Source organism: Penicillium alfredii, assembly GCF_028826965.1.
Source record: "Penicillium alfredii strain IBT 34128 chromosome Unknown utg000005l_segment0_segment0, whole genome shotgun sequence".
Classification (NCBI taxonomy): Eukaryota; Fungi; Ascomycota; class Eurotiomycetes; order Eurotiales; family Aspergillaceae; genus Penicillium; species Penicillium alfredii.
Genome location: NW_026622702.1, coordinates 3,104,557 through 3,125,389, shown reverse-complemented (window position 1 = coordinate 3,125,389; position 20,833 = coordinate 3,104,557). Strand labels below are relative to the sequence as shown.

General features: G+C 53.0%; 9 protein-coding genes across 9 annotated transcripts; 5 read left to right on the top strand and 4 right to left on the bottom strand.

Moving 5' to 3' along the window:
• Positions 1-50: 50 nt before the first annotated feature.
• Positions 51-1,755, bottom strand: NUU61_004601 (putative FAD dependent oxidoreductase; the record flags this gene model as incomplete). Its single annotated transcript, XM_056655183.1, has 5 exons — positions 51-860; positions 917-1,063; positions 1,116-1,389; positions 1,444-1,569; positions 1,625-1,755. 5 exons carry the CDS (start codon positions 1,753-1,755, stop codon positions 51-53), a joined length of 1,488 nt encoding a protein of 495 aa, XP_056513210.1.
• A 527-nt stretch (positions 1,756-2,282) lies between these two features.
• Positions 2,283-3,565, top strand: NUU61_004600 (TauD/TfdA dioxygenase family protein; the record flags this gene model as incomplete). Its single annotated transcript, XM_056655182.1, has 3 exons — positions 2,283-2,726; positions 2,784-3,325; positions 3,379-3,565. 3 exons carry the CDS (start codon positions 2,283-2,285, stop codon positions 3,563-3,565), a joined length of 1,173 nt encoding a protein of 390 aa, XP_056513209.1.
• Positions 3,566-3,916: 351 nt separating this feature from the next.
• Positions 3,917-4,911, top strand: idi1 (isopentenyl-diphosphate delta-isomerase IDI1; the record flags this gene model as incomplete). Its single annotated transcript, XM_056655181.1, has 3 exons — positions 3,917-4,157; positions 4,275-4,613; positions 4,676-4,911. 3 exons carry the CDS (start codon positions 3,917-3,919, stop codon positions 4,909-4,911), a joined length of 816 nt encoding a protein of 271 aa, XP_056513208.1.
• A 406-nt stretch (positions 4,912-5,317) lies between these two features.
• Positions 5,318-7,321, bottom strand: NUU61_004598 (MATE family efflux transporter; the record flags this gene model as incomplete). The annotated part of the gene is made up of 2 exons (XM_056655180.1): positions 5,318-6,124; positions 6,179-7,321. 2 exons carry the CDS (start codon positions 7,319-7,321, stop codon positions 5,318-5,320), a joined length of 1,950 nt encoding a protein of 649 aa, XP_056513207.1.
• A 664-nt stretch (positions 7,322-7,985) lies between these two features.
• On the top strand, positions 7,986-8,636 carry NUU61_004597 (DUF202 domain-containing protein; the record flags this gene model as incomplete). Its single annotated transcript, XM_056655179.1, has 1 exon — positions 7,986-8,636. The coding sequence occupies one exon, from the start codon at positions 7,986-7,988 to the stop codon at positions 8,634-8,636; it is 651 nt and encodes a 216-aa protein (XP_056513206.1).
• Positions 8,637-8,867: 231 nt separating this feature from the next.
• Positions 8,868-9,827, bottom strand: NUU61_004596 (uncharacterized protein; the record flags this gene model as incomplete). Its single annotated transcript, XM_056655178.1, has 3 exons — positions 8,868-9,623; positions 9,681-9,769; positions 9,824-9,827. The coding sequence occupies 3 exons, from the start codon at positions 9,825-9,827 to the stop codon at positions 8,868-8,870; spliced, it is 849 nt and encodes a 282-aa protein (XP_056513205.1).
• Positions 9,828-10,138: 311 nt separating this feature from the next.
• NUU61_004595 (ATP-dependent RNA helicase DBP10) lies at positions 10,139-12,904 on the top strand (the record flags this gene model as incomplete). Its single annotated transcript, XM_056655177.1, has 1 exon — positions 10,139-12,904. One exon carries the CDS (start codon positions 10,139-10,141, stop codon positions 12,902-12,904), a length of 2,766 nt encoding a protein of 921 aa, XP_056513204.1.
• A 2,797-nt stretch (positions 12,905-15,701) lies between these two features.
• sclB (uncharacterized protein) lies at positions 15,702-17,332 on the top strand (the record flags this gene model as incomplete). The annotated part of the gene is made up of 2 exons (XM_056655176.1): positions 15,702-16,268; positions 16,325-17,332. 2 exons carry the CDS (start codon positions 15,702-15,704, stop codon positions 17,330-17,332), a joined length of 1,575 nt encoding a protein of 524 aa, XP_056513203.1.
• Positions 17,333-18,200: 868 nt separating this feature from the next.
• NUU61_004593 (amino acid permease) lies at positions 18,201-20,124 on the bottom strand (the record flags this gene model as incomplete). The annotated part of the gene is made up of 5 exons (XM_056655175.1): positions 18,201-18,642; positions 18,718-19,182; positions 19,250-19,398; positions 19,464-19,707; positions 19,793-20,124. 5 exons carry the CDS (start codon positions 20,122-20,124, stop codon positions 18,201-18,203), a joined length of 1,632 nt encoding a protein of 543 aa, XP_056513202.1.
• Positions 20,125-20,833: the final 709 nt, after the last annotated feature.

Genomic DNA, 20,833 nt, shown 5'->3' with positions numbered 1-20,833 from the left:
TTGATCCATAATATCGAGACATCCCTCTAGAAATTGCAACTAATTCCACTTTAAACAGCAACATCCACTTCGATCGGCCCCTCAACACGAGTCTCAGGAGTCTCGGTCTGTGTATTGCCGCTGAGAACCTGATTGAGTCTCTCCAAATGGGCCTCCTTTTCTTGTATCCAAGTCGGAGTATGACCCTCAACCAACGAAAGGCCACGGGCCACTCTCGCAGCATTAACCCAATCCACTAGACCCTTCACGTAGGGCCGCTCTTCCTCTCTCAAGGAATGGAACTTCCGCCCATATCCCTTAGCCTTGACTCGATCTGTATATTCGTCCCTCATGGCTTTTGTCGACGGCAATTGCGCGACTCCAGAAACAAATGCAGCCACGGCAATAGCCTGGAACTCAAAAAGAGTAAACGTAGCTGTATAGAACGGAATCCCCACAAACGACAGCGTTGGATCCGGAATATAAAAGATGTCGCGGTGCAGGTTATGCACCTGGGTACCATCCGTGACAAGAACAGACTCGTTGGCCTCGGTCACGGGCAGATCATGATTGTTATATTCGGCCAGAAACGGGAGCACCATTTGATAGCCTGTGCAGAGAATGATCTGGTCGATATCAGGCAGTGTTTCGCCTGACTTGAGGTGAATAGTCAATGCCAAATGCTCGTTTTCTTGGACCGTTTCAGATGAAATCAGTTCCAATGCCGCAATCTCGCTGATTCTCGTGGCATTTGCGGGTAGTGCGCTGGACGGGAAATCAAAGGCACCGCCACGGGTACTCTGGTGGATTTGATGCACGAAGGGGCTTATTTCTCGAGCAATATCCAAGGAAGACACGCCGCCTCCAACCAACAGGATATTCTAGTGGAAGTCAGTACCGCTGCCAGCTCACCATTGAATATATATATTTTGCTTACCTTTCCTTTGAACCCTTCAGACCTTCGAAAGGACTTGGAATGAAAGATCCTCGAGGGCCATTTGGCTTTGGCATCTGGTAGGCCTGGGATATCGGGAATAAGAGGTGTGTGGTAGTGGCCCGACGCAATGACAACGGAATCGAATGTCTGCAAAGAAGTAAGTATTGATTAATCTAGATTCTTAACCAAAAGCACTTACAGATGCTTCTTGCTTTTCCGCTAAACTAGCCGTCTGGGTGTTGTTGTGCAATGAAGACCAACGGACTTGCCACGTCGATCCGTCTTTGTAGACTTTCGTTACTCGAGTCCCATAGAGTGTCACTGCATCAACGCCAGCCTTCTTGGACGTGTCTTGAATATATTCTCTGAGGACATTATGCTTGACAAATGGCGCGGTGCCTTCAGGCCACGCATTGAGCTTGGTGCGCAGCAATGGCGTCGGCACATTATTTGTGAGACTCTCGTAGCACGGTCTAGTATTTTCGCATCAGAAATGTTGTATCAAAAATGGAAAGACTCCAACTTACCCTGGTGGTGCATGTAACAGAAACTGCCTCTCTATCTTGTCTCGGCCATCCTCCACATGCTGCTCTGCATCCGACGGCCTGGCAGCCGGGTATTGTACCTCGATCGGTGTCCGCTTGTCGTAGAGCCTGCATTGGCGGTTTGTATATATTGGAACTAACCGGATGATGATAATGTGCTTACCAGACTCCACCGGCGGCGTGGTTTCTTTCAAAAACCGTCACTTCAATACCCGCTTCCAGAAGATGGCCGGCCGTCACCACGCCACTGATTCCAGCGCCGATGACTGCTACACGAGGGGAATGTCCACTCATGATGATTGGAATGAGTTTGCTTCCGAATCTCTCGGGAGATGTATAGATAAAAGAGATTTCCTATAGTGCCGGTATAAAACCCCATGGCTCCGCCATTCCCATGAAAACATCTGAACCCGGACATTCGCAATCTTGTCTGCACTAAAAGATCAATTGCATTTCATTGCTTATCGGAACAGACGGCACGACATTTGGCGGATTAGAAATCCCGCGATCAGCGTGATTTGGGTGGTAAATTGTGAGATCGCAGCCCCGCTCGTGGGTACGGGCAAGACTGCGAGAGATTGGTCGAGCATCGAATTGCTCTGAAGAAGGAAGAGACGAAGGGTACATTTGAGTGACCGTTGAATGAGCAGGCTGCGTGGCCCGCAGAAGGCGTAATAGCGCGCGGCGATGAGGTGCTCAAACCCCAGATATCAACCAGGCAGATCGCAGATTGATTATGCCAGCGTTAAATATGGCACATGTCGTCGATATGCTCGAGATAATCATACAGTCTTCAACAAATATCTCATATTCTTTTTACTATGGCTCCCGCTCCCATTGACTCGCGCATTGTTGACGTTGCGCCGCCCCGGAAGGATACTCTGGGCCTCCCCGGGTCTGCGCGAGAGCGTCTGGAGAAGGCGGGCATCGATCTAAGTGCAGGATACCCCTATCGGCCCTCGCGTCCGCTCTATTCGGACGATGTGTATAATGTGCGGGACTATGATCGCCCTCACGTAGAGCCCGGCAGCCGAGCCGACCCCGAAAAGAAAGCCCTTCTGTCCGCTGCCAAAGAAGTCATCCCGTTGACCAGGCACATTGGAACTGAGATCGTCGGCCTTCAGCTGAAGGATCTGACCGATCAGCAGAAGGACGAGCTGGGCTTGCTGATTGCCGAACGAAGTGTGGTCTTTTTCCGCGATCAGGATATCACGCCTCAGCAGCAGAAAGAACTGGGAGAGTGGTTTGGCGAGATCGAGGTTCATGTATGATTCATCTCTTGGTCTAATGCTCATCCAGATCACTGATAATTTCGCTTTCAGCCACAAGTGCCCCAGGTGCCTGGTGTCGCAGGAGTGACTGTGATCTGGCCTGCATTACAAGCAACCGAGACGCCAGCCAGCTTCCGTCGACCGGGAGGTTCGTCCCGATGGCACACTGACCTCGTTCACGAGCGACAGCCCGCCGGAGTGACACACTTGCATAACGACACGGTGCCAACTGTGGGTGGAGATACTCTCTGGGCCAGCGGATATTCAGCATATGAGAAGTTGTCGCCGCTGTTCCGCAAGTTTATCGACGGCAAGACGGCTATTTACCGATCCGCTCATCCCTACCTGGACCGCAAGAACCCCGAGGCTGGGCCCAAGTTTGTGGAGCGTGAGCACCCGATCGTCCGCGTCCACCCTGCCACCGGATGGAAGGCACTTTGGGTCAACCGCGCCATGACGGACCGCATCGTGGGACTCGATAAGGCAGAAAGTGACGTGATCTTGGGATATCTGTTTGATGTGTATGAGAAGAACCCCGACATCCAGGTTCGCTTCAAGTGGAGTCCCCGGACGAGCGCACTATGGGACAACCGGTTAGTTGCACTTCCCAGAAGCTTGATATGGCCACATGCTGACACCTCGACAGAATCACAATCCACAATGCAAGCTGGGACTACGAGGGGTCACAGCCGAGACATGGGACCCGGGTAACCGCGCTTGCAGAAAAGCCGATTTTCGACCCGAAAGCACCCACGAGACGGGAGAAGTTGGGGCTGCTGGGACCCGAAGAGATTGAAGAATTGCAGAAGCTGAGCAGCCTGGGGCTGGAGTGATTAGCGCCTTTGAGGAGCTTTAGTTCATTTATATTCCATGAACCAGAATGCATCTGGCAATATCCACACTTGGTATCAAAGGAACTGTACCGGGGGATATTCCTTTGAAGATAGACGACTCAGGTCTGGTTTGGACCTGAATGGACAAATCAAAGTAGCTGAGAGATGAGATGAGACTTGAAGTTGTCTCCATCGACTTGGGAGATAAACAAAGCAAAAAGAAAAACATCGTGGGGTACCCGTCGATCTCTACCGCCTTTAGAGACCCCCCATCACCGCCCGCATTTTTTTGGTCTCTTCACTTGAATTTCTTCTTGTTTTTCCTCCTCAATAACCCACCTTGCCGTCATTATGAGCGCGACCATGACTATAACTAGTCCGCCGGAGATCACGGCGGACAACGTCGCAACGCTCTTCCCCGAAGTCGATACCTCGCTGGCTCGCGAAGTCCTCCCCACCAACAGCAACCAAACTGCCCGCGAAACCAGCGATCTCGAGGGATACGACGAGGAGCAGGTGCGACTGATGGATGAAGTGTGCATTGTGCTGGACAACAACGACCGACCTATTGGAAGTGCCAGCAAGAAGACCTGTAGGTTCTCCGCGCCGCGAGCGCAATACTGCCCAACGAAAAGAGGGGCCGTATGTTGGAGGGGGGAACGAACCCCGATTGCAAGACACGGATACTGATAATGTGGGTATGGGACAGGCCACATAATGACAAATATCGACAAGGGTCTTCTTCACCGCGCCTTCTCTGTCTTCCTGTTCGACTCCAATAAGCGTCTCCTACTGCAGCAGCGCGCCGCCGAGAAGATCACCTTCCCTGACATGTGGACCAACACCTGCTGCTCACATCCGCTTGGCATTCCCGGGGAGACGGGCGCAGAACTGGATGCTGCCGTGCTGGGCGTGAAGCGGGCCGCGCAGCGGAAACTGAACCACGAACTGGGTATTAAGCCGGAGCAGGTGCCGCTGGACCAGTTCGAGTTCTTTACGAGAATCCACTACAAAGCCCCAAGTGACGGCAAGTGGGGAGAACACGAAGGTATGGATTTGTAACCGGAGACGGACGGTTGTTTTTCGATAGCCATTAACGACCTCCCGCAGTGGACTATATTCTTTTCATCCAGGCCGATGTCGACCTGGAGCCCAACCTGAACGAGGTGCGCGACACCACGTACGTCTCGGCCGACGAACTCAAGGCTATGTTTGAGCAGCCCGGGCTGAAATTCACGCCGTGGTTCAAGCTCATCTGCAACTCGATGTTGTTCGAGTGGTGGAGCCACCTGGGCACTCCGGCCCTTGACAAGTACAAGGGCGAGAAGGAGATCCGCCGGATGTGAGGGTGATCGCAGATTTATTTCGGTATTTACATTTATATTTCCTTTTTCTTGCATTTCTGAAACACTATGCAACTTATGGAATTGATACCTTAGCCTCGTTTTCTGCACATTGCCAATTTATCCAACACGAACATGAAGAATGACTTTTTCTTTTTATTGCATATCCTGGATCTGCATATAGTAAATCCTTCTCATTAATGAGCAAGAAAGACGGACTCGCAATGTCCTATCGTGCTAGGATGTGAGAAAGAAAAACCTCTGTAGAGCAATATACATGCAATCAAATCATATTCACTCTAGATGCACTCTAATATATCAACGCAAATGCACATGATCATCGAACTTTTCGTTATAGACATGAACAGCAACCACATAGAACGGTTGCCTTCCAACGACTCTCATCGAATCAAGTCAGTTCATTCCTCTGCAGAGCCTCCTCAACGGAGCGATCCCAGTTGGCCCGGCTGATGAAAAGGCCCTCGATGAGAGAAACCAGTCCCAGCGCTATGGCGACACCGACCCACAACCCCATGACCCCCCAACCCAAGCTGAACGTGGTGCCCATGCTGATGGGCATAGCAACGACATAGTAGCAGAACAGTTGGATATAACCGCCGACTTCCTGGCGACCCAGCCCGCGCAGAATGCCATTGCAGTTCGCGGCCAGGGCGTCGAACAGTTGGAACGCGGCGCAAAGGGGAAGTACCTGGGCGACGATATCGATGACTTCGGGGTCGGAGCTGAATAGCATTGGGATGTATGACCGCAATGTCGACAGCAGGAGCATGTTGAGCAAGCCGACAATCACCGCCCCACAGAAGCTCACCTTGGCCGAAGTCTTCGCGGCGCCAACCAGCGTCGCCCCAATCAAATTCGCAACCCGAGTACTGCCGGCAATGGAGAGCGGGAATGGGATTTGCCATGTAATGCTGGAAATTGTTGCCAGAATAGACTGGGCGGCGAGTTCGGATGTGCCGAGGTAACTCGATGCAAGCGTCAACACCTCAAATGCGAGACACTCGGCCTCGACCATGATCAGACCTGGGAGCGCGAGACGAATCATGGGGCCCCAATTTTGGAACGCTCGCTTGGTAAAGCCACACCAGCACTCGGAGCCCACGGCAAAATAGACGTAGACGAACAAACAGAGCGGGAGAAGATTTTCGGTGATTGCCACCGCGATAGGAGCACCAATAAATCCCCATTGTAATTTCTGAGGGCAGGTTAGTATAGAAGTCAAGAAAGTCTGCTTCGAAGGCTGGCTTACCCAAACAAAAAACCAATTCAGAAACGCGTTAAGCGGCGCGCATACAATAAGCACATATAGAGAGGCCGAAAATACACCCTGGGCCTGCAGGTATCGCTTGCCACTCTCGAAGCAGGCATACCCAGGAGCGCCTAGCAAGGCGATCTTCAAGTACAGGCCCGCCATAGCGGCCACCTCTGTTTCCGGCACAATCTTGGTGAGGATATGCTCCGAGAAGTACCAAAGCACCGCGATTGGGATGGTTACGAGCCAAAGGAACCAGACCATCCGCAGCATCTGCAGACCCACCAGTTTCCTCTTCCCTGAGCCATATGCCTGGGCGCACAGAGTATCTAAGCTCGTGGCCAAGCCCGAATAAACCGCATTTCCCGTGATGCTGACCGTCATACTGGCCAGACTGACTGCACCAAGCTCTTCCTTGCCCAGATGCCCAATAGTGAAGATACTGGCCACGGTCAAGGAATACTGCAGCAGGAAAGTGACCATCAACGGAAGCGAGTATTTCCCAATGACCTTGGCCTCTCGTTTCCACGTCGTGTGGATGAGGCCAGCAGTAACAGCCTCTTCCCATTTTCGGTCAATCTCGTCTAGGCTCATTTCACGGTTACCGGACGGCCCCAGTAGAGCTGTAGTCTCCGTTGCGGAGTCGGCCTCTGCATCCCTACCCCCAGAGACTGGAGGAGAGCCAGGTTGATTTGAAGGACTCTGCTTAGACGAGGCCGGGAGAATCCCGCTCAGCTTATGCTGCAAACCGTGAGGTTTTGCATGGGCGTGTTCGGCGGAGATAACACGATTATCACTGAGCAGATACCGTTCCTCTTCGATGGCTTGCTCGCGCTCACCCTGCGTAATTGGCTGCGGTTCGCCAGTTGCTGGGACCACAGTCGCATGGCTGACCGTGGTGAAATACCCCGGGCGACGATAAGAGCCTGCCAGTGAATGGGGGTTGCTCGCATAACTGCTGGCCAGGCGAACTGTTGAGGACTCGGAGCCTCCATCCGTGGGATTCGGGTCTTCGTCAGCAAAGTCGGCGAGGTCTCGAGCGATCGCCGACGCGGCGATGGGCGAGCTGGATGTGAATGACCGGCTGAACGAGCTTTGATGCTCTGCGGACTCCACCGAGCGGACATTGTGGGGAGGCATATTGACGAGAAAGAATGCGGGCAGGTTTTACAGTATCGCCCGCATCATCTACCACAGAAAATTCCCTGTTATACAAGACAGAGCGTGAATAGAGGGAAGAGAAAAGAGCTTCGGCCGCAAAGGGAAAAAGAGAAAAGGCGGAAGATGGGACCGATGGAACCTCAGAAGTGGAGACGCCCGTGGACACAATGGAAGTATGGGTCCGCCTAAGCATATCCATTACCCCAGTATCAAGTCTGACTTAATGAGATCCTGTTAATTGCCAGATCGGTGGTCCACATGGCCTGGTTCTCGGAATGCCTGATTTAAAGGCAAGGGACACCAGGGATGACTCAAACGTTCGTATGATGGGTGATTGACTCAAGCGCGTGCTGAGAAGCCCCGCAGGGTTGACCCACCAGAGAGCTCCGTGTGGCCAGTGGAGGCAGGATGTGGAAGCGACTGCAGCTGGGCTGATCCTGGTCATTCTGTAGCCACAACACGCTGCAAAAGAGAGTCGATCGTGGGGGGTGACATCCAATATCGTAAGCGGCGTCGTCACATGACCGCGCAGCTTCTCCAGCTTTTTTGGGGTTCTTTCTTCTTCAGCTCTCAATGCACTCGGTCAAGGATGGCCTTGGTTGCATTCACTGGCAAACATGTCTCAAACTCAACTGAGCAACTCATGCTCTCGACGCTACAACCCTCTGATCAACCCGGCGCATTCCAAGCCGGTCCTGGTGGACGAGTAAGTCGACCCGATAAGGCCTCGTCGATCATGAAGTCATTGCTCTTCAAGTCTCCAAGTTTCCAGAAACTCCATACTGTGACTTTTTCAGTCCATATGACCATGGATGGTGCTCCTGGTATCTTGGGGATGTATACTAGGGTGTGTTTTGGTCTGACCTTTGATTTTAGACACCTCGAAGAACAGCGACACATTCTTCTCTCGACCCCCATTTTTGGCGAGCTCCTCTTCGAAAACAGCACGTCCGATGCTCGCGATCACTGTGCCAATGAGCGCACCTTTCTCTCTTGGCTCCGTCTGTCTATGTACCTCGCTATTGTATCCCTGGCTATTATCATCTCCTTCCACTTCCGCGAGCAACCCACCGTTCTTGAGCGGCGTATGGCTTTGCCCCTTGGCATTATCTTCTGGGTCCTCAGTCTGATGTGTTTGGTTAATGGGTTCGCTAACTATGCCCGGACCGTCATGAAGTATAGTCGCAAGGCGGCGCTGGTGCAAAGTGGCTGGAAAACGCAGGTTGTTTTCACCGTGGTGGGGACTGTGATCTTGGGGAGTTGTATTTTGTTTCTGTCGACTGACCCGCAATAATAATCTCGCGTGTGGAGAGCTTTGGGCTATTTGGTTTCTTCAGCGTGGGCGTTACAGCATTGCATATATCCACAGGGATGTCGAGGTATATTTCGGATGTTGGTTGCATTCTCGGCTACTTTTTCTGCTATTGTATCTATTGCTATGCAAGTGGATCAATCATGATATCATTTGAGTGTCTGCACGGAAATTCGATCTTGGAAAAGAAAAGCCTCCAAGAGAATCGAAAGGCTAGCCGTCGAGAATTGCCCAGGTCTGCTCATCCATTGTTGAGAAAATCACACCAGCGCTAAGCAGCTCTTCTCCTGCTCTGGCGACATCGGTTGGTGGCAGGTTCAGTTTAGATGCAATGTCCTGCATCTGGAGGCCAATATCATCTTGAGGCTCAGTCTTTAACAGGGAGTAGACCCTCCTGGCAAGAGGAGACATGGACGCAAGCGCCCGGTTCTGGCCCGCAGTGTAGTCATCGGCCCCGCCCATCATCGCATCGCCGCCGCCAGCTCCAGCAGCATTCGCACCCGCACCCGCTGGAGCACCACCAGGCGGCCCGCGGGTAAAGAAGAGGTGCACAGCAGTGGCCTCGAGCATATGGCAATGCAGCTCGTTGATGTTGGTCAGAGGCCGCACGCTGTGGGCACCGATATAACGCTTGTTCCCGAAAGACTTGATGGCGCCAAATACCCGGGCGTACCCGTTCAGCTGCACCTCAGTCTTCCCGACCCCGGCCACTTTGCCGTCGTCCGTGTCCATGTTGTCGGCGGTACTGGAGTCAATCCATTTCTTGACCTCTATCTCGCTCGTACCGTCGTCGATCTTGTAGGTGACATTGGTACTTTGCAAGCTGATGTTGCGCACCTGGCCCACGAAGAGTACATTGGCCACGTCCGCGCCGTCGACCTGGTACGGGGCTTCGGGGTACGGCTGCGTGGCGTCGGCTACCTGCTTGACCGTCACGGGGCGTAGGGTCTTGTTATCGCGGTCGCCGCTCTAAAGACGCGTCAGTTTTTGACTGGTTCGATTCAACCACGAAACTCGAGACTGTACCTTTCCTCCTGCGGGACTGTTCATCTCGCCGGGCATGTATCCTCCTCCTCCACCTTGGCCGGCGAAGGAGTTATAACTGTAGCCACCATCTGTGACAAACTAGCTGTTAGTTTGACCCTAAAGGATTTTGCGTGGCCACCTACCCATAATGCTTGTGTGTGAGGGTCTGATAAATAGAAGACCATTTTACTCGATTGGGGAGCGTGTCGGACGCGTCGTGGGGCTGTTTGGCTGGTTTGCATGTCAGGGATATAGTTGATCCGGGGCTCACCGCCCTGGCAATTTTTGGATTTTTTTTGCGGAGCAGAAAGTCGCAGTGCGACAGAGGGAAATCCACTTGCTTGGACATTTCAGTTTGATCGAAAATTCTGGTTATCAGGCTGCTTCATCGATGGGCCGAGCAGCTTAGCAGATTATCTTCGCCATTCCCTTTTAGCCGGCGTCTTCCAGCCGCAACAATGCCTCGCCGTGCAGCATCTCCAGCTGCGTCGGAGAATGAATTCGACATTACAAATGCTTTGTTCCAACATGACAGTGATTCCGACGATGCTACCACTTCTCAACCTCGGCAACAAAAGCCGGCACCTGCAAAAGATCTCGATTTCCTAGGAGCAGACGATGATGACGATGAGGCTTTCATTGCGAACCAGCAGGCATCTGCCAACCGGAAGGGCTCAAATCTCAAAGGTCGTACAGTCAAGAAGGGTGGTGGATTTCAGGCCATGGGATTAAATGCGGGTCTACTAAAGGCCATCACTCGCAAAGGATTTTCCGTCCCGACTCCAATCCAGCGCAAGACTATCCCCGTGATCATGGATGACCAAGATGTCGTGGGTATGGCGCGAACCGGTTCCGGAAAGACAGCGGCGTTCGTCATCCCCATGATCGAGAAGTTGAAGAGTCACAGCAGCACGGTGGGCGCGCGGGGATTGATCATGTCTCCATCGCGTGAACTGGCTTTGCAAACCCTCAAGGTGGTCAAGGAGATGGGCCGAGGAACTGATTTGAGAGCAGTTCTCTTGGTCGGTGGAGACAGTCTAGAGGACCAGTTTGGGATGATGGCGGGCAATCCCGACATCGTGATTGCGACCCCGGGTCGGTTCCTGCACCTGAAGGTGGAGATGGGGCTGGATCTGTCCAGTATTCGATACGTTGTCTTTGACGAGGCGGATCGATTGTTCGAAATGGGTTTCGCCGCACAATTGACCGAGATTCTGCATGGATTGCCTGCAACCCGGCAAACGCTCCTCTTCTCCGCGACACTGCCCAAGTCACTCGTTGAGTTTGCTCGGGCAGGTCTCCAGGAACCAAGTCTTGTGCGTCTGGATACCGAGAGCAAAATCTCGCCTGATCTCCAAAACGCCTTCTTTGCGGTCAAGTCTTCCGATAAGGAGGGTGCTCTCCTCCACATCCTCCACGAGGTCATCAAAATGCCCACCGGCCCCACCGAAGTCTCGCAAAAACGCAAGGAAGAGGGACCAAAGGGCCCCAAGAAGCGCAAGAGATCGGAAGGAGATAAGCCTGGCAACTTCAAGGAGTCTCCTACGAAGCATTCGACTATTGTGTTCGCCGCGACGAAGCACCACGTCGACTATCTCTATGCTCTACTATTAGAGGCGGGATTTGCTACGTCTTACGCCTACGGTTCCCTGGATCAAACCGCCCGTAAAATTCAAGTTCAAAACTTTCGCAACGGCATCTCCAACATTTTGGTGGTGACGGATGTTGCTGCTCGAGGTATCGATATCCCAGTCCTTGCCAACGTCATCAACTACGACTTCCCATCACAGCCCAAGATCTTCATCCATCGTGTCGGTCGTACCGCACGTGCCGGCCAAAAGGGATGGAGTTATAGTCTTGTCCGCGACTCAGATGCGCCATATCTGCTTGACCTCCAGCTTTTTTTGGGACGGAAGCTGGTGCTGGGTCGTCAGGCAGGTAACAACGTCAATTTCGCCGAAGACATCGCCGTGGGGACGATTCCTCGCGACGGCTTGTCCCACAGCTGCGAGTGGGTTAATCGGACGCTGGAAGAAAACACCGATATCATTTCACAGCGACAGGTAGCGCAAAAGGGAGAAAAACTCTACATGCGCACACGGAACGCGGCATCATTGGAAAGTGCCAAGCGTGCGAAGCAGGTCGTGAGCTCGGAAGAGTGGTCCACCATCCACGCCTTGTTCAACGACGAAAGTAGCCAGATGGAGGCGGAGCGCGATAAGATGCTGACCCGGATTGGAGGGTACCGGCCACAGGAGACAATTTTTGAGACGAACAACCGACGTGGTGGCAAGCCAGATGGAGACGAGGCCACGGACACGATTAAGCGCATGCGCACATCAATTGATACCAAAAAGAAGCGCGCACAAGCCCAAGAGCAGTCTGACTTTGCCGAGTCGGGCGGTAGCAATGCAAACCAAGAGGGCGTGGAAGATGATGACGTGCCGTCAGAGGCTGGCGACAACATGTCCATCGCATCCGACTCCGATCTCGAGGTCACATTCTCCGCCTATTCTCAGAACAACAACAACAACAATCAAACTGGCCAAAAGAGCGAGGTCTCTGCGACATCCTTCCAGAATCCCGACTACTTCATGGGCTACAAACCGACCGACACCTCCCTGACGGAGGACCGGGCGTACGGAGTGCACTCGGGAACAAACTCGAATTTTACCCAAGCGTCACGCAGCGCGACAATGGATCTGACCGGTGACGAAGGCGCACGCGGATTTGCCGAGCCGCGGTCCATCATGCGCTGGGACAAACGACACAAGAAGTACGTGGCGCGCCAGAACGACGAAGACGGATCCAAGGGCGACCGACTAGTCCGCGGCGAGAGCGGAGCCAAGATCGCAGCCAGTTTCCGCAGCGGCCGGTTCCAGGCCTGGAAGAAGGGCAAGCGACTCGAGGCCATGCCGCGCGTTGGCGAGGCCGAGACGCCCGGGCTGGCTGGGGGACTGAACTCAGGCCGGGGTGGCGGCCGGTTTGGCGGCCGGTTCCGGCATCACAAGGAGCAGGCACCCAAGCGGGCGGACCCCCTGCGGGGCGACTACGACAAGATGAAGAAGAAGAACGCGGCGGCGCGGGACCGGCAGCAGAGCAAGATGGGTGGAGCAGCGGCTGGAGGGAAGAGCGAGATCCGGTCGACGGACGATATCCGCAAAGCGCGCAAGCAGAAGCAGCAGCGGCGCGAGAAAAATGCCCGGCCGTCCAAGAAACGGTAATGAGGCCTCTGGGACTATAGACGGGGAGATTATAATCATGTATGCATTGCTAGCGATTTGCAGTCGAGTCAATACCCATGCGCATGCCACGGTGAAAGTATCCCTGGCTTATTTGCGGAATGACCTCATCACATCAAAAGAATATGCTCGTATAGACCCAGGAGAGGGGTTTGACGTGGGGACCGAGTATCGGCCAGTTGCGAACCCAGCCGAGTGACTATCTGTACAGCTGGAGCGAACCGCACTAGTGTCAATAATGAAATTGATATCCCAACGCCGGCGATTATGTAGAGTGATTGGTCAATGTACCATATTTCTTCCCAGCTACAGAGTGGGTCAATGAGTTTGTGTGAAGGAGCGCTAGTAAACGTTGGCTTGGGTGGGGAGAGTGGTCTATTGGGCCTTGTTAGGGTTATCCGACGATAGTTCCAAGTTCGCGATAATCCATGAACCCATGGGCTGGCAAAGAAAATAAACAAATCGGCGAATTTTTCGACCCAGACTCTTTTTTTTTTTTTGGCTCCACCGTGACAAATTGTGACAGCCCACAGTTCAAAAAAAAAATGTGAGAGACAGAGAGAGAGAGAGAGAGGAAAGGGATCGGCCCCAGGGGAGGCGCACTATCACCGCGACTATTGACTCGTGCATGAACCGGGTGACAAGACCCCTTGCTGCTCCGCGTGCCGCATGTTCCACAATTGTTTTTCTTTCCGTTTTCTTTTTCTTTTTCTTTCTTTTTTATGATTATGATTCTTGTCCTCGGCAGTATCCGAGTGCTTTTATTCTTTCCCTTTACTTTTTTGACTGGCGGTTATGACGTTGAGCACGTCAACTTGCCCATTCTGCACCCAGCTAGGGATGCGCGATCAGCATGGTCCAAAGGCTGAAATGATAATGTGATCCCCAGCAGAGGGCTGCATGATCCGTCGGGAGCCCCGGAATATAACGTCGAGACAGAGAAAGAAAGGAGTAATGTTGTCAAACGGAGAAGGGAAGCCCTAAGGGAATCTTCCCCCTGTCCGATCCCTCGTTTTTCTCTCTCTCGAGTTACTCAACAGGCACGAACTAATAATTCTCTGTCCAAAGGATTATTATCGGTTCTCAAGGTATCACAAGAACCAGAACCATCAGAACCGCACAAGCCGAAAAGCCCGAGGATGGACGGTAGGTATGACTGGCAATTATTTCCCGACTAATCCAGTGGGAATCGACTGCAGCTGGCCGGATCATCTGAAATTGATGCCGTGAGACCGTCCACATTGCAACCGTAACCCCCTAGCGGACGGAGCATAAACGGAGGATCGACAAATGATTGCCCGGGTGGGTCAAGGGGATCTCCACTGCGGAGAATAAGATGGAGGAGTTCGTGAGTTGGGTCGAGTCAGAAAAAAGGGTGATAACCATGGGAATAATGATGATGATGATCATAAGCTAATAAGATAGAGTGATATAACGGGCATATGGGGATCAGTGAATAGAAGATGCTCATCCCAGTCCCTATGCCTTGCAGGGCAGTAGATGAGAAATAAGAATAAGACAGGAAGAATAAATCCAGTCAATAATCACTAATATAATCTTCATAACATGCAGAGTGTCAAACGGAATGCGCATTTTCCATGCCGAGGGGAACTATTGGCAATGGCTGCGGGCACCGACGTCGATCGCCTTGCATCGTGCGCTGATTGACAGCGGTGCGTCTTTTTGCTGAAATATCCCTTTCTCTCTTTGTTGAATTCTTGAATGCTCTCTCGAGTTTCTCTCGTGTGACTATTATAGCCCGAAAACCCTAGCCCTTGGGGGGGACCCTAGCCCTTGGGGCGAAGGATTCGGGAGTCGTGGGGTTGGATATATCCTTGGGATGAATGGATGAACCCAACTATTGAGAAAAAGACCAAATGAAAAAGAAAGGGAAAAAGGGAAAAAAACGGGGGCTCCACCCCCCTTCTCTGTATTGAACCCCTCCATAATTCCCACGATCTACCGGAACGGCGATCAAGTCTATCAGCTACTAGTGCAGCCTGCACTGACCACTACCTTCCCTGCGTTCCCACCTTTGTTTCTCTCTTGTTAAACCTCCGGTTTCTCTATAAGCTTGCCTTGCCGATGCTCTGAGTGAAATTCCCCTTCTTTTGATTCACAATATCTGAATATCTGAATATCCCAAAGATTTGACGTGAACTACGACCCTGCAAGACGTGCATTTCTGGTATGCTTCCCCTCGTTTTTCTGTCTCTCTTGTTCTCCCCTTCTCTCCTCCCCTGCTCGCTTAGGGTTGGTCCATCCCGCACGGAACGTGGGCCATGATCGAGACAGAGAGGCAAGGCGTGGGGCTGGGATGCGATTACTGCGTCCTAGCTTGATGATCGACCTGCACGTCCTGGGATGGGAAGACATGCGCTATGAGCAACCCTGCTGTCATGATCTGGAAATCTCCCGCTGATCGATGCAGTCTATTTTCTGACTCCTCCAATAGCGGATCACCCTGGCTCTGATTATAAGCTCGGCTGGGTCCTGGCGAGCCTCGATGACGACCGCAGATTGACATCTTCCCCCCTACACCGCTGCTGACGTCTCTTCCTCTTTCTTTCTTCCTTTCTCCCCATACCAAGACCCCAGGGGAAAATCCATTTTCCAGATATGCTGCCCCCAAGTGCAGACGCGAGAGCCTGTGGTCCCCTGTTGTGAACGAATCTCCGAGGGGGGAAACGAACAGGGAAGGGGGAAAGAAAAAGAAAAAAAAAAAAAAAAAAGTGCTTGCCCTGTGGGCCACCCCATTTCTTTTCCTGCCTGACGCCCGATGCAATCACTCGTGCTTCATCCACCGAGCCTTTCCTCCCCGTTTGGACAACCCCGGTTCAACTCGGGCCCAGAGCGGCTGCCGTTGAATCGTCCTCGGTCTACCAATGCTCGAGGGTATAGTCCCCGGGCTGCTCTTCCCCATCAATCGATGTCTAGGTCTCCTCTTGCAGAGGAGCCCTCGGAGACATCCGCAGAGTCCAAGCCACGGGGATATCCACTGTCGTCCGTAGTCACGACAGCCGAGGAGGTCACGGCCACCGTCCCGGAGCTACCACCGCTGCCGCCTCCAGTCAGCGAGCCTATACCAGCGCGGTTACCACCGGGGTATAGTGAGCAGGCCACTCCAGTCTTTCCCGGGTCTCCAAGACTACCACCGGGGGCGCCGCCATATCCGTTGCCGGCGTTGGAAGGCTCGGCATCAGGGCCTGCCCACCGGTCATTCGCTCACAAATCAACACGGCGCACAAAGGCCCATGTGGCCTCGGCTTGTGTGAATTGCAAAAAGAAGCACCTGGGATGCGACCCAGCACGCCCATGCCGACGATGCGTGCTCTCGGGCAAAGCTGTAAGTGTTCGTTGTCCCGAGTCCTAGATGTGAAACTGACGATGATGAAACCACAGTCCTCATGTGTGGACGTCACGCACAAGAAACGAGGGCGACCACCGCTTAAAGCCGAGGACTCGTCACTGCGGTCTTACACGACGCATCTCGACCATCCAGCGGTGCCGGCCGAGGCCCAACCACCCGTGCTCACGCGGCCCTCCACGATGCACCGGGCCACGTCTTCACGCGAGCTGCGGCCCATGACGGATCTCCAGAGATTGGGAGATGCAGGCCAAGCAGCAGCCGGAATGCCAATGCAGCATAGGCTGTCAGCATCAGTCTTTCCTCTGACTCGACCAATGGACGCCTCGCCCTCCATCCCGGGACCCGTTGGTCGAAGGTCATTCTCATCAAGTGGCCCACCCTATTCAGCGCCAGCAGGCCCGCCTCCTGCTTTTGTCCCCATGCCGGTGGCGTTCAATCCCGTCCTCAAAGCGGGTAGCATGCCGTCTAGCATGGAGAGGCGGTTTTCAGCATATGCTGCGCCCTCTCTTCCACCACCAACCTCCCCCCCTCAGCACCACCCCGTAAACGTGCCTTTCCTACCATATACGGAACCACCAGGCAGCATTATTCGGCCTCCACTCAGCGACCCGCGATTGCCAGCAGGGCCTCCTGAGCCTTACCGTGAATCTCCCGTGCGGCTGCCGCCTATTCACCAAGCCACTGCGAGCCCGGGGCCGCCTCATCTTGCACATCGCCTGAGTGATCCCTACCCGGCCACATGGTCGTTCCCGACACGAGAAGAAGGCCCGCCTGATCCACGGCGCCCGGCCGCACTACATCGACCAGTGGGCCCGATATTCTCTCCTTCCTTCTCTCATCAACGCTCCTCTTCCGCCGTAGGCCCGGTCGATCCCAAGCCCCGACACCTCGGTCCTATCGATCTCTTCCCCCCTCTTGCCCCGGCAAATTTGTCTCCGAGAGAAGCACGAGCAGAGCAGCCGACCAGCGAGGCTGAACCCCAAGAGCCACGGCCTGTCAAACGACGCAAAATGGCGCTGGACGACATGGTCAACGGCTGAGAGTATTGACTGGAGGCTGGGTCTTTCTTCCTGAACCCGCTGCTTTATTCTATAATCGGGGTATCTGGAGGCTGGAGCCCTCCATGTATTGTATAATTGACCGCCACAAGTCCCAGTAGCTGGGTCTACATGGGCGTTGATACCCCTACCAGCGAGGCGCATTTTGGTGCGAGCACCAGATAAATCTCTGAATTTCCAAATTTTTGAAGCCGCGTTTTGCACGGTATCAAATGTCTGTTTATTCCCAGTTCAGCAAGGATAGCCATCGCATCCGCATTGTGCTTGTCTGTTTCGTTTTGTCTGCTGCATCGTCCGTTCCAGGTTTCATGCTATAGAATTTCGGTGTCTGCGGAAGATTGGCAGGATTACGGCCGGTGTCGGGGCACTTTTTTTGGTGTTTTTTTTTTTTTTTCGTTTTTCGTTTTTCATTTGTCATTTCATTTGTTCTTGCGGATGGTATTGATCTCCCTTCTCTTTTCTGTTTGGGCTGGGTGTTATTTCCCTTTGTATGTGTGGCTTCGTTTCTTCGCGAGTACCCCCTATAGTTATGCGCGCGGTTTTGTCTTTTGTCGCAAGGTTGAAAGAGACATGGCATGGCGTTTGGTGGCGAGGTTTTGGAGAAAATGGACTCGCTCTTGGCTTTGGTCTGGTTCGGGGAGGGGGAGAAGCTGCAGAGGTATATATCTGTATATCAGCCTGTACATCTACCCTGTTGCGAGTAATGATCAAAGGGTTGTGTGCGGGGGGATACTACTGTCTCACGAGTACGAATTCAAGAGATGAAGATCCGATACATGAATCTGGGAATAGAGGTAATATGTACGGAGCAGCAACCCCCTTGTATCTACTATATAGCGAGGTATCACAATCAGAAAAACAACCACTGCCCAACCCGCTGCGCCTTCGCCCAAACCCCCTTCCTCTTGTCCTCATCCTCCCCAACAGGCCGAGCAGAATCCTCCGATTCGGCAGTAGCATCATAGCGATCCGTCATGAGATCCATTTCCCACGTGCGCACAAAATGGGTCCGCTTGACCAGCTTCCAAGCAAAGATCATGACAATCAGCACGGGGATCTCGATATAGTACGAGACAAAGTCGACGCGCTGGAAATGCGGACTAAAGCATTTCCAGCCCTGCACCAGCACCAGGACGATGTTGAGGCCGACGGCAAAAACGGGGCCGTAGGGGTAGGTCCAGTTCTTGAAGGGGAGGAGGTCTTCGAGGCCCTGGGCGCGGATGGCGGCGCGGAAGCGGAGGGAGGCGAGGCCGATGCAGATCCAGGAGAGTTGGTTGGAGACGCCGACGATACTGGGGTTGCTATTAGTATCGGGGTTCTATGCATCTGGGTGATTCATATTTTTTAATGTCTTCGGTGGTACTTACTTCTGTAGCCACGACCACAGTTGCCCTGCTCCAATATAACTCGCACCGAAACACAGCCCGCTAATGACCGAGGTGGCCAGCACGGCAATCCACGGAACATAAAAGCGATTCAGATGGCCAAAGAAGCGCGGCGCATAGCCATCGACAGCGAGAGTGTATAGCAGACGCGAGCCGGCAAAGAGGGCATGGTTCGCAGCAGAAATCACCGACGTCATAATCACGGCGTTGATAAAGCTGCCCGCGACGGCACTGCCGGCCTGTTGAAAGACAATAGTAAACGGACTTGTGCGGCTATCACCGTCCGAAAGGCCCGGGTAGTTGTAGGGCACGTTGAGGCCGACGAGCAGGATCGACAACAAATAAAAGAGAACGATGCGCCAGAAGACGTTGCGCACGACTTTGGGCATGTTTTTGGCGGGGTCGATGGTTTCGCCGGCTGTGATGGCGATGGACTCAGTGCCGCCGCTGTATATAAAAGGTTAGAATAGGTCTCATACACAACACAGAAAATATATGTTGGTAGGGAACGCACTATGCGAATGACGCTGTCACAAACACCGAGGCAAAGCCGCCGATGCCGTCGTGAAAGGGTGCGTCGCCGATATGCCAGTTTCGGCCACCGATGTATTCGTGCTTTGTGTTGCCGCCGCAGTTGACGGCGATCCCAAGGATGATGAATATCTAAAAGAGAATGAGCCAGGTGCTGAGAGATATAGCAAGATGAAGGACATAGGCTAAAGACTTACCACGATGGTGACGACTTTGAGTAAACTTAGCCAGTATTCTACTTCACCATATACCCGCACAGACAAGATATTCAGTCCAATGACGACAATCAGAAAGATCAAGCTGATTGCCCACCCGGGGAAATTATCTGTCCAAAACTTTAGGAGAAGCTGCAGGGCAATGATGTCCGACGCGGTAGAAACCGCGTCATTGAACCAGTAGTTCCAAGTGAGAGCGAAACCCAGGGCATCATCAACGAATCGACTGAATACAGTAAGTCAGCACGAATATTCAGATCCAATACCCGAAAGACTTCAACCCACACAGGATAAACCGAGATAATACTCACCCAGCATAAGTACAGAACGACCCAGCCACCGGGACAAAAGTCGCCATTTCACCCAGACACAGCATCGTGATAAACACAATACCGCCGCAGATGGCATAGGCGATCAGCGTAGAGGCAGGCCCACCCTTCGCGAGCGACTCGCCAGTCCCGAGGAACAAACCAGTGCCGATGGTACCGCCGATAGCGATCATCTGCACCTGGCGGGCAGACAAGCGGCGAGCCAACCGGTCCGCGTTAACAAACGGACTGGAAATGGCATCGGCCGCGGAGTCCGGGCCCTTAGCGTGCTCCTCAGCGGGCGGGGGCTGTTTCTCAATATCGTGAACTGCCATAGTATCGAGTAGGTGACCACACAAATTAGGTGAAGTTAAGTGGTAGCACAAACGGGCGTGCAGAAATATCTCTTAATTTCTTTTATTTGCCCCTGAATTGAATTCTCAAATGTCCTGTCACAGCGTTAGCGTCGTGCAACCATTCAAGCCCACGACCACCCACCAGCCCTAATGTCGCGTGACCCGCACGTGGCTTCAAGCCCTCCGCGATCAGCTTGGAAGTATGAGATCGAAAGAAAGAGAATAAAGAAACCATGTTCTGCTGCTTTTGACGATTTCTGCGATGGCGTGATAGCGCGATACGATGGTTGGATGGGGCGCAAGGCGAATGTGTCGGGGGAAAAAGCCCGCAGGCTCCACTTGCGTTGACATGGCGGGGGACGCTCGATCTCTGCTTAATGCGACCGGTGTCTTATTGGGCAGATAATAGTATGTCGAAAAAGCAGTCTATTTCAACTTTGCCGGGTTGTAGTAGAGTTGTAGCTTAACACAATGGAATTATGCCGAATATTGTGTCCACGGGTATTGTTTCTCTTCGGATTTCTCCGACTCGGCTCTCGTTCAAGGTTAAAAGCTCCACTTCGATGTAACAGCTGCAGAATCCTACGATCTTCAAGATATAGAACGCTATCGAGATAATGGGAACTGAACACCACACTTTGGTAAACAAGTATCCTAGTGATATACAGAAGTCTACCGAATCTTTAAC